The sequence below is a fragment of the Elaeis guineensis genome, chromosome 8 (genome assembly GCF_000442705.2).
Source record: "Elaeis guineensis isolate ETL-2024a chromosome 8, EG11, whole genome shotgun sequence".
Taxonomy (NCBI): Eukaryota; Viridiplantae; Streptophyta; class Magnoliopsida; order Arecales; family Arecaceae; genus Elaeis; species Elaeis guineensis.
The window spans coordinates 33,425,618-33,438,445 of record NC_026000.2 but is presented as its reverse complement, the minus strand read 5'-3'; the positions used below and the strand labels follow the sequence as shown (position 1 = coordinate 33,438,445).

The 12,828-nt window shown below is 37.5% G+C and overlaps 1 protein-coding gene across 1 annotated transcript; it reads right to left on the bottom strand.

The window, feature by feature from the left end:
• Positions 1-1,751: 1,751 nt before the first annotated feature.
• On the bottom strand, positions 1,752-2,753 carry LOC140851198 (cytochrome P450 71AP13-like). The gene is made up of 2 exons (XM_073242767.1): positions 1,863-2,753; positions 1,752-1,781 (listed from the first exon to the last, which is right to left on the bottom strand). The coding sequence occupies exons 1-2, from the start codon at positions 2,751-2,753 to the stop codon at positions 1,752-1,754; spliced, it is 921 nt and encodes a 306-aa protein (XP_073098868.1).
• Positions 2,754-12,828: the final 10,075 nt, after the last annotated feature.

Genomic DNA, 12,828 nt, shown 5'->3' with positions numbered 1-12,828 from the left:
GTTTACAGTTTCACTAATTTACGGTCTATACATAATTATACCCATTTCATACACAATTACAAAAAATTATATCCACATAGACTATAAATATATATAGGGACAATATAATTATATACAGAGATAATAATTTTAGTATAAGTGTATAATATAAATGTAAGTATCTCTAAATCTTATATAAATGTCTGTAGGATGAAATTAAAGCTAGCACCTAATGTAAGAGTCTGGTCAAAGAAAGGACACGCGTCACCCGTTGTCACCTCCTCTCTCTCCCCTTCGCTCCCGCTTTGGCCACCTCCAGGCCCCAATCTGACAGTCGGTGCCACCAATTTCCCTCCTTTCGTCCTTTTTCTTTTCCTCTTTTTTTTTCCTCTTTTTTTTTTTGTTCTTTTAACTATATGTTTGCGCGTGCTCCTTTCTTTCTTAAACAAATGTTTCCATGTGCTCCCTTTATTTCCTTCTCATCCAGAGAAAATTACAAACCTAGAATGGACCTGCCACCTAGCTTATGCAATATTGACCAACAATTTTTGAACCTTCAATCATTTCAGAATTCAATCCCATGTGTTGGACTTGTACCAAAAACAAAAAGATGTTGTGTGTTGTAGCAAATCAAGTTAATAAACAAAAAAATCTTTTTTTTACATAGAAGAGATAACTACTTGCATGATTTGCATCATAGCATGTGCACAGCAGGTGACGTATGGGTTGCTGCTTCAATATTTTCTCCATTGATCAGACGGCCACCAATCGCTAAAGAATTTTTATTATATATAATAGGAGATTGATGGAACAAGGGACATGATTTTTTTTAAATTATCTTTGAATTATTGGAAACATTAATTTATTAAAAAATTATACCGTAAAAGAGCACACTGTCCAATCACGTGGTCTCTGAACATGATTGTCATATTATTATTCAATTGAATTAATAATTTAATTTAAAAATAATTTATTTTTTAAAAAATATATAAAAGATATTTTAAGCATATTTTTTATTAAAGTGATATTTATTTTTTTCTCTCTCTTTTTACATGATTGTCATATTATTATTCAATTGAATTAATAATTCAACTTAAAAATAATTTATTTTTAAAAAATATATAAAAGATATTTCAGGCATATTTTTTTATTAGAGTGATATTTATTTTTTTCTCTCTTTTTTTTATTTTTTCCTTAGTTACAATTTATGGCATAGATCTATGAAAGAGGCTTTAAAAAAAATAAAAAAAACAGAAGCAAACAACACGTGACGGGAAGGCTTCTACGATATAATTACTTGAGTCCCGATTTTTTTTGGGTAGCGCACCTGAAACTTGAGATTGCAAAAAGTTATTTAAATTGACCTATTTAAATTAGTTAAATATGGTGGCTTCTATTTCATGTCTTTTTGATTGAAACGATGGATAACGACCTCAGATTGGTACATTCAATTATAAGGACATAGTGGATCATAACAAATCTAATAACTCTTAAAACTTCTCTTTGATCAATGTGCGTGCTCCGAAGGTTGAGACCTTGTGCCTAGATTTCACATAATTTGTATTCCCTCCTCCATGGGACAGTGTCTTAAATCTTTGATCAACAGCACCTAAACTTAATGCTCCATTTACGTTGTCACTCACCTTTTATGAAATCATCGATTCATCAGTTCGAGCCACTCCTATTAATACGGCCATCCAACCGATTAATTTTTTATAATTCAAAGTATAAAAAGAATAATTTTATAAATACATAGAAAAATATTCGTAAGGCTACACGGTTCCAACAAATCCATTCAAAAGCTAAATGATCTAAGAATGAAACACAGATCTACGAGGAAAAATAAATTGATGATGAGTGATACTTGAGGTCAGAAAACTTACCATTAAGATATTCTTGATGTTTTCTTCTGTGAGGGCGAACTCCATGTTGGGATCCTTCTGAAGACACAGCAATACGTCCGCGAAGTTGTTCTCCTTGTTGCCATCCTTCATACGATCATCATGGTCCTTGATCACCTCCTCAAAAACATGGTTCCATCTCTCGACATTTCTCTTGGCCCTCGCGCCCAACCCGAACAGCACTTCCAGCCATGCCAGCGACGGGAAGAAGTCTTCCACATGAAACCCCGTTAGCAGAGAGGTATTCTCTTCTATCACTTCGCGAAGCAAATCATTTCTTCCACCTTCCCTGAAGAAATTTCCCGTAACGGCTCTACAGATCATATCGTTCGCGAAAGAAAATAAGACCTCACTCAAGTTCACAGGATCAGGTGAAAGGCAAGCTCTGGAAATTTTCCTGAGCATAACGGCTACTTCCTCTTCCCTTGCGAGCCGAAATGAGTGCACTTTTTTAGCACTCAGGAGGTGGAGGGTGCAAAGCTTCCTCGCTTGCCTCCAGTAGTCGCCGTATGGTGCAAAGGCTACGTCCATGCTTCCAGAAAACAGGTCATTAGCGGCCTTTAGAGAAGGCCGGCTCGCGAAGATGTGATCGTGAGTTCTCATGATCTCTTGGGCCATCTCTGCGGATGAGACCACGACGGTCGGCACCTGGCCGAGATGGAGAAGCATGAGCGGTCCATGCTTCTCCGCGAGGGTTCGGAGAGAGCGATGGGGGAGAGACCCCAACTGAAGGAGGTTTCCTATGAAGGGAAACTTTGGTGGGGAAGGTGGGAGCTTCTTCTTTCTTGACAAGGCTTGTTTGAAGCTCAAAAGTAGTAGAGAGAGGGGAAAGAGCAAGAGGACCAGCTCAACGAGTAGCAACAAGGGAGACATTGTTTGCGGATCTTGTCCGGTGCCAACTCAAGCGCCTTCACTCCCCGTCCTTTAATAGCCGAGTGCTGAGCAGGGGGGATCCCCCCTGGTCAGCAACACGAATGAACAGCTTTTCGTCTAGAAGTCGGCGATGTGTCCACCGAATATAAGATATTTGATACTTGTTTAAAAAGAAAAAGGTATACTTTCGACTTGTACTTTATCTTTTATTTGGATTTTAGTTACATCTCATACCTCATAATTTTTTTAAAAAAAAAAATATTTCGACATATTTTAAAAATTGATCGAACCTATGATCACTAACTTAACAACTCCATGATCAATCAACCTGTAGTGTTTGGCAACAAATTCTAGTATTTACTACATTTTTGTTATCTACCGTAGGAACTCTCTATATAGCGGTTGGTTGAAGGAATTATGAGAATTTCACTTGGTGGTAGTAGGGCTACAAATGAATTATGTTAACCCTAATTCGATCTGACTCGACCTACTTAGATCTAATTCGAACCGTTTTAAAGAATTCATGAGATCAAGTCAGGTTCTAAATTTGAATCATTTCATTTTTCGGATCAGATCTAGGTTTATTGAATTTAGACACGATCCAACCTAACTCATTTGCTTTCTTAGTCAATTTGGATCTTTTACTTTATGGCCCGGCCTCAACCAAGAATACAGGCCCGTAGACTGCAGGGGTGGACCGAGTGGTCAAGTTAGTCTAGAGTCTAGTCCAAGTGTTCAACCGAAAAATTGTGATAGTAACTCTAGTGCTCTAGAGTACTAGAGTCTAGTTTATCTCTATATTCTCTCGTGATTCAGAAACCCATGAAACTTAATAACTCTAGTACTATCTTTCTCCAGTTTATGATTGAAAGTATTGCAGACTGAAATTGAAAATTTTTAAAATTATCTTTTTCTGAAAAAAATAATATAGGTTCAAATGAAGTGTATCTTATAAATCGTATGGTATTTGTTACTCTGAAATTCTGACTCAAAAGTCAGCGCAACTAGAGTGGGCGGTGATGGTAGTGTAATGGCAGTCGAACCTGCAAAAAATATTCCTAGTCGGAGTTGACTCTAATAGGAACTCTCTGACACGTAAGTTAGAAACTTGGAATAGATGGAAAGAAGTGAGTGAAAGAGAGATTGTCTACCTTGGAGATCTCCCATGGAACTTTATTTATAGACAGAGGCTGAAGAGCCATGAGAAAGAAGTGTAGTAGATCATCCCGGCCATTTTGGATGCATCACCTGTGATATTTTTGGCCAGATTTTTTGGGATTTGGTGGTTTTCTATTGCCTTATCTACCTTATCGTCAGCTATTTTCGGTTGTCAAGAGATTCAGAAAATTATGCGGGAGCTCGAGGTCAATCCTTCCAAATATATCAATCACGGTTGACTGAAGTATCTTGGATCGACAAAAGCAAGGGTCAACTAAAGTGGGTCAGTAGAATTTGGATCGGTAGCGATTGAAGGTTGCTCACATCTTTGGCTTCAAGGTGGGAGAAGTGAGGGCTAACCATGAAAGACCCTCGAAGCCGAAGATGTGAACAGACTTCGATCTCTGTTGATCCAGATTCTGCTGACCTAGCTTAAGCCGACCCTTGCTTACGCTGATCCAAATGCTTCCATCGATCGTGATTAATATATTTGAAAGGGTTGACCTCAAGCTCCCATGTGGTTTTTCGAATCTCTCAATAATCGGAAATAGCTGGCGATGAGGTAGATAAGGCAATGAACAACCACCAGACCCGGAGAAATCGAGCCAAAAATATCGCGAGCAACACGCCCAAAATGGTCGAGATGATCTCCCGCACTTTCTTCTTGCGGCTTTTCAGTATCTATCTATAAATAAAGGCTCACAGAGGACCCCCAAGATAGACAATCTTTCTCTCGCTCACTCCTTCCCATCTATTTCGAGCTTTTAATTAGAGCATCGGAGGGTCCCCACTAGAGCCAACTCCAGTCGGAGAATTCTTTTGCAGGTCCGACTGTCCTTGCCCTGTCATCGCCATCCACTCTAGTCGTGCCGACCTCCGCATCAAAAATTTGCAGCAATAGTGTTCATTGATCATTTATATGATGAAGAGTCTCGTTAGTTTGAAGGTGCTGCTATTGAAAAATTAGTTCATTATCATAAGATGGTATAGAGGTTTTTTTTATTAATTCATTGTCTCACGAGAGTAGAGCTAAAACCGGATCAGATACTAGCATATCCATATTCATATTTGTTTTGTCTAACGAATATAAATATGGATACAGATATTATTTAGATGTAAAAATTTATATCCATATTTATTTTAAATGGATATGGATATAATTTGGATATTGAAAGTATAGATATAATTATAGATATAACTTAGATAATTAAACTTTATGACTATAAAATCAAAAATATTAGTAAATAAATGATAAATCAAATTAATAACATGTTTATATGATTGTATATTTTTCTTAAAAATTAATAAGTAGTATATAAAATTATATGTAATTTGAATATTTGAATATAAATTGGATAGTTGTCTATCTATATTCATATTTATTTTTCTTTGATAGATATATATACAGATACAGATATTAGTCGGATCTTCAAATTTTTGTCCATATCCAGATTGATTTGGATGTGAAAATAGATTCGAAGATATAATATTCATACCACTTACACCCTTACATGATGGGGAGGGATATTTCAAAACTGGAATATGGAAGGAAGATGAGCAATTTGATATAAGAAGATCAACCTGAAGACCTTGAGTGAGAATTGTTGTAAGGTGGAAAATAAGGCTATTGGGTGAACTCTTCGGGCAGAGAGACAAGGACCAAATCTGAAATCTTTCTCCATTTTATCCCTTTAAGTCATTTTGAAAGGTAGGTGTAGGATCCAAAGAAACTTTTGGAATATGCAACAACCCCCACCACCGAATCACCATTTACAAGGATGGATAAATCTGCTTTGTACGCTATGGAAAAATGGAAAAGAAATGGAGGGGGAAAGGCCACTTTTTCAAGAACTTTATGCTTTACCCTATAAAAAGCTTGCACTTTGCCAGGTTAATAAGTGTACGAGTCCTCTTCCCATGTCAAGAGTGATGACATCAAAATTTTTGCATGAATTATGTGTATTTCTCATATCTGAACTAGATCAGATCCGGATCCAAATTTTTTATGTTGGGATCAAGATATACATGAATTCGATCCAATCCGATCCAACCCAACTCGAGTGATGCATTGGATCAAAAATTTTAACCATAGACTAGGTCTAATCTGATTCAATCTTCTATGGTTGGGTTTGGATCCAATATTAAAATCTAATCAAAAAATTATATCAGGATGACTCAAAATCCCATCTAACCCGGCCCATCTGCACCTTTGGGTTGCAGCAATGATGAAGAGCACCGCATGGGGCACTATTTATTTATTTTTTTTTTTTTGGTAGAATGTGTGATGTCTGCATAGCTTTGGCTGCATATGCGCATGAAAACCTCCACCCACAAGCGGTGAGGTGGTTCCAAAATGCCATTAGCTTGATGGCATGATCATATGGTTGCAAGAGGTGGACCAGCAAGCCCATTGGCTCTCTTGTTGGCATGTAATTAGTCATCGGTAATGGCCGACACTTCAGATTCTCTCTCTGTCATTGTATTAAACCAAGAACCTTTATCTATGTTGTTTAACCACATTTCTCTTCCTTTTTATTCCCTTATTTAACGCGTGTGAGGTTTGGAGGGAGCATATTTGCGGAAAAAGATATAATTCTTATTTAGATTTTGTTTAAAAAATAATAATAAACGCCTTGCCGGCAATACAGCAGCATGAGTTGGAGCAACGGAGTCCGGCTGCATAGCTCAAGTGTCTCATCTGCTGCTTTATTTTTTGGCGGAGAAAAACCTGTTTGGTGAAGCCATGGGAAAACTTCTTTTTACATTTTAAGATTTATTTGGATAATTGGACTGGATTAGGGCAGTACGATCAATAAAATTATAACATTAAAGATTGGGCTAAGCCTATGTTATAAATACTCAAAAATATTTTGGAGTAGATAGATCTGAATCCTATAGAGAGAAAAAAAATCTCAAAATATAGACCTAATCCAAATCTTATGATTTTGTTAGTTGTATCGGTCCAACCCATAAATCCCATAGGATTTTCATCTCAGTCATCCAAACAGACCCATAAGATCTGGTAGGCCATCCACAACTACACTCTAAGATCCTATTACATGATTATTACATGGTATCAAATTAGAAATTAAAATATAAAGAACAAGAACTACATGTTGATCATATCAACATGTTTCTATATTACATCTAATGTATGTAAAATATAATAGATCAGATCTATTACCTTGCAAGTTAGACATTCTAACTTTGCTGATCTGGACTTGAGGATGATGTTGTGAGCCACACATGCGTCCGGTCTCTAAGAGTCATCCACACGAGCCCACGAATCACGATCAGAAGTCCTAGTCTAGAAAATTAGCACAGTATGCTAGTACTACACTGATCCTTCTTCGATGGTCAATCAGATACCTTCTTCTTCTTGATTTGGACTCTTCCAAAGATGAAAAGTAGGAGAAAAAGTTTTAGATCTGAAACACTCTCAGAAAACTCAAGATGGAGGAAGGAAAGAGGTGAACATAGCAACCCTAGAAGAAGACCCTCTTCTTCTTCTCTTTGCTCTCACCTAGACACCTAGTCTTGTGTCTATTGTATATCCACGCCCCAACCTTCTTTCTCCCTGATTTTGCATACCCCAAAGGTCTCTCTTTTCTCTGTTTTTCACAAAAATTTCATGAAGAAATTCATTTTAAATAGAGAGATATGATAGAGTCCTTGTCTAGGTCAAATACCTAGTCAAGGATTATCCAAACATGGCAAGACAAGGGGTGCCCAACTCTTGGGTGCCCCCTCTTTCTTTTTATGCATGGACTACTAGCAAAGGGCGCATATTATGTGCCATAAAAGTCATAAAAATTTCAAAAAAATAATTGGATAAAATCAGTACCATAAGGAAAGAGTTTTGGTTTCCTAAAACTCTATCTCATAGAATTTGAAATCCAAACTAATTCCTACTTTGACTTGATCCACAACCACTTTTCATGTAAGAGAGAAAGAGAGAAGAGTTTTGGGCATGCGTGAAGACCTAGGAGAGAGAGTTTTATCGCACAAAATAAGAGAGAATGGGCGTGGGGGCTAAATTGGCGCAAGGTAGAATCCTAGTCTTACTAGGATTCAATCTATGTCTTGTTCCAATTTGGTTTCTCAAACTAAATCAAACCAAAACCAAATCAACCCAATTAAAAATCTAATTTAATCAGATTAAATTAAATTTAAATCTGATTTAATTTTTTAATCGAATTAGAAATTAGGTTGACCCAAGTCCTAATTGAATTAGGACTAGTTTTTCTCTGCACTTGGCTTATCCAATAAATCAATTGAACTTGATCCAATTAAGCGCAAACTAAATCTAATTAAATTATATTCAATTAGATTTAATCTCAACTCATTGACTTAATCAAATTGAGTCAATTAGCAATCGAATTGCTAATCGATCCACCTGCAACACTTGCACTAGGTTAAATATCAATCGTATTGATCGTTTAACCCTAGAACGATTCTTAATCGTTGATCAACCATCCGATTGAATTGTAAACTCTAATATGTGTGATGTCATAGGTCCGAACCTAAGTCAGTAGCACAGGAATAAATTTTTATACTAATCAAAGTGACCATCTAGCAATGGTACCCGACGGTCGGATAGGTCGAATGTGTAGAACAACATCCTTAGAACCCATGTGGATATAGTTTCCATATAATTCATCTCCTTGACCAAAATGCTTATAGGACATCTCAGAGTTCAACTGTCAACTCTGATCATGTTGTCCACATTGTATTTCAAAATATCAAATCCATCTGATGGATTACCCTGGCCAAGATTTTACTAAATTAAAATACAGTGACTCATTCTTCTCCAACTCTTAGAGTGGTCAATCCCATTTCGATCACACTCTGACTTTGCAAGTACTTGACTGTGCCCAGAAGCCTTCCATCACTGAATTAAAAATTCAGTTAGTCCAGTACCAAAGCACAGTGAGTTGCTTGCAAGTTACTAAGGTAATCTCAAGTCTAAGGGACACTTATACCTATATCCCATCAGAGATATTCTCGACAGTAAAATACTCTGGAGTTGGTCACGTTCAATGACAATGTACCCTTATATCTCACCTGTATGCCATACCAGTGTCTCCACACTCTTTGGTTAAGAGAACAACCAACTCATATGGCCTACAGCGACCTATGCTCGATAGAAGCTGTCGTCCTTATTAACAGCCTATCATTTGGTCGTGAACAGTTTTAAAGACTAATCGATAAATTATTTCTTTATCGAATCAAAATAGTCCTAAAGAGTTCATCACAACAACGAAGTTTATTAGAAGATGAAAACTTATGATGAAAATACCAAAAATATATTTTATTTATTAACAAATCAATTACAATACAAGGTTGCTCAACCGTCAACAGCTTGATGATTGACTTTTAGAACATATTTTCAATAACTCCCACTTGTCCTAAAGCCATTCGGCATATTATCTAATACCCATCTTCGACTTGTGGTTGTCGAACTCCTTTATTGCCAGGACTTTAGTGAAGGGGTTGATCAGGTTCTTCTTTCTGTCGATCTTCTGAAGGTCGACATCACCTCGATCCATGATCTTCCAGATCAGGTGGAAGCGGTGCAAAATATACTTCGTCTGCTGGTGTGCTTTGGATTCCTTCACCTGAGCTATGGCACCAGTGCTATCGTAGTAGAGCAGGACTGAACCATCGAGGGAGGGTGCTACTCTGAACTCGATGATGAAGTTCCTCAGCCACACAGCTTCCTTCATGGTATCCGATGTTGCGATGTACTCTGCCTCACAAACAAAGTCTGCCGTAGTATGCTGTTTGGAACTCTTCCAACAGATGGCTCTACCATTCAAAATAAAGATATAACCCAACACGCTTCTGCTGTCATCATGGTCAGATTGAAAGCTGGAGTCTGTGAACCTCACAAGTTTCAAATCTGACTCGTCATAAACCAACCATTGATCCTTAGTATTTCTCAAATACTTAAGGATGGCTTTAACCACTTTTTAGTGGTTTTCTTCAGGATCAAATTGGTATCTACTCACTACTCCTAGTGAGTATGCTACATCTGGCCTTGTACATGTCATAGTGTATATGATAGATCCCACGATCGAAGCATATGGGATTCTACTCATACACTCTCTCTCTTCAGGAGTTGTTGGATAATCTTTCTTAGAGAGAGAAATTTCATGGCCTATCGGTAGATAGCCCTTCTTGAAATTTTTCATACTGAACCTCTTCAGCACAGTGTCTATGTATGTAGACTGGGATAATCCAAGCATCTTTTTAGATCTATCCCTATAGATCTTCATCCCTAGGATGTAGGATGCTTCACCTAAGTCCTTCATGGAGAACTGTGATGACAATCAAACTTTTATTCCCTATAATGCAGGGATGTCATTCCTGATTAAGAGAATGTTATCCACGTACAAGATAAGAAATACCACAACTGGATCATTTGCCCATTTATAGATACAGGACTCTTCTCCATTCTTAACAAAGCGATATGTTTTGATCACCTAATCAAAATGCATGTTCCAACTTCGAGAAGTTTGCTTCAATCCATAAATGGATCTCTGAAGCTTGCACACCTTGGACTCATTTGTGAATGTAAACCCCTCAGGTTGTATCATATATACCTCTTCAGTCAGCTCTCCATTCAGAAAAGCTGTCTTTACATCCATCTGCCAGATCTCATAATCCAGATGGATAGCTATGCAAGCATTATCCGAATGGATTTGAGCATTACCATAGGAGAGAATGTCTCGTTATAGTTAATACCACAACGTTGACGATATCCCTTGGCAACCAGACAGGCTTTATAGGTCTTTACCTTTCCATCTGCGCCCCTCTTCCTTTTGAAGACCCATTTATACCCAATGGGTTTAATCCCTTCAGGTGGGTCAACCAATGTCCATACATCGTTGACCTTCATGGACTCCATTTTGAATTTCATGGCTTTAAGCTATTTTCGAAATCAGGTCTCTGCTTTGCATCCATATAGGTGATCGAATCCTTATCATTCTCATCGAGTTCGATGGGATCACCGTCCCGGATCAAGAAATCATAATATCTATCCGACTGACGTGGTACTCTATCGGATTATCTCAATGGTGTAGGTACAATGGGCTCTGAATCTGATCTAATCAAATCTGACTCAGGTTCAGCTATTGGTGTCGGTCCTTCTACCTGTTGAACTTCATCAAGTTCAACCTTAGAGGCAATGGTTCTTTCACCAAGAAACTCTTTTCTAAAAAGGTTGCCTTAAGGCTGACGAACACCTTTTGTTCATTAGCATAGTAAAAAAAATATTCTTTGATTTCTTTGGGGTACCCTATGAATGTGTATTTGTCAGACCTAGATCTAAGTTTATCTGTAACTAACCGTTTGACATAGGTCGGGCACCCCCAGACCCTAAGGTGTGAAAGTGCTGGCTTACACCCTATCTATATCTCATATGGAGTCTTAATTAAAGACTTACTTCGAACCCTATTTAACAGATAACAGGTCGATTCGAGTGCATATCCCCAGAAGGATATCGATAAGCTGGCAAAATCCATCATGGATCGGATCATATCTATAGAATCTGATTTCTCCTTTCAGACACACCATTATGCTGTGGTGTTTCTGGAGGAATCCATTAGGAGAGATTCCCATTCTCTCCTAGATATGTGAGAAACTCATCAGAAAGATATTCTCCTCCTCGATCAGACTGAAGAGTTTTAATACTCTTTCCAGTTTATTTTTCTACTTCACTTTGGAATCGTTTTGAACATTTTAAATGAATCTGACTTATATTTCATCAAATGGACATATCCATATTTGGATAGATCATCCGTGAAAGTGATGAAGTAGAAATATTCACCTCTAGCACTTGTGCTCATGGGCTCGCATACATCAGTATATACTAGGCTCAAGAGCTCAGTAGCTCTCTCACCTTTTTCGGTAAAAGGTGACTTGGTCATTTTATCAAGAAGATAGGATTCACAGGTTGGAAGTGATTCACAATCATTGACTTTGAAGATTTCCTCTTTAGTCAACCTATTTATCCTATTCTTATTTATATGACCTAGCCTACAGTGCCATAGTAGATATCTGATACACTATCTAATCTAGGGTGCTTGCCAGTAGAATAGACTACGTTAACAGGTTGTGATAACATATACACACCATTGTTCAAATATCCATAAAATATAGTAACACCATTCATAATAATATTACAAACTTATTTCTTTATTGAAATTTCATAATCATTTTTGATCAGAAGGCCTATAGAAATAATATTTAAAAAGAAACTGAGACAGAAATGATAATCATTAAGAACAATGGTATGGGACTCAAATACAGTTTCAAGATTTTTAATGCTAGAACTAGAACTGGTCTTCCATCTCCAACGTTCAGGAACCTCTCGCCTTGCTCGAATCTCCTACTAACCTGCAAGCCTTGCAACAAATTACAAATATGGTAAGGGCTATCGGTATTCAATACTCAGTCAGTTATATCATAAATAGAGAAATTGCAAGGAGTTATCATATAAATACCTTGCCTAGCAACAGCTTGCTTTTTTTTTTCTGCCTGTTCAGATCCAGAGAGGCAATGTACTGAGAATAGTTCCTCTTTCAATGCCTCCGCTTCTTGCAAAAGAAACATTCAGCTTGACTCTTATCGAGCTTGATCTTTCTGGACTGGGTCCTGCACAGATGTCCCAACCTGAACTTGCACCTTCTTCACTTTCTTCTTCTTGTTCTTCTTTCCTTTCTTAAAAGATTGAGAACCAGAAGACGAACCTCCCACTAAGTTCACCGACTCCTTGTGGAGTTGGTGATCCTTCTCAAAGTTCTGAAGCAACCCCAGTAACCCTGGTAGTTTACTTCAGGCTTTGTCATTCTATAATGAGTGAGGAATGGGAGATAAGACTTGGAAGCGAGTTCAGTATTGCATCTTTTCAAGC

What these genes read in the sequence shown, in the direction of transcription:
- LOC140851198 (XM_073242767.1), bottom strand. Translation starts at nt 2,753, where the DNA reads ATGTCTCCCTTGTTGCTACTCGTTGAGCTGGTCCTCTTGCTCTTTCCC. An exon ending in ACATCAAGAATATCTTAATG is followed by an intron (nt 1,782 to 1,862) that starts GTAAGTTTTCTG and finishes TAGATCATTTAG; the next exon opens with CTTTTGAATGGATTTGTTGG.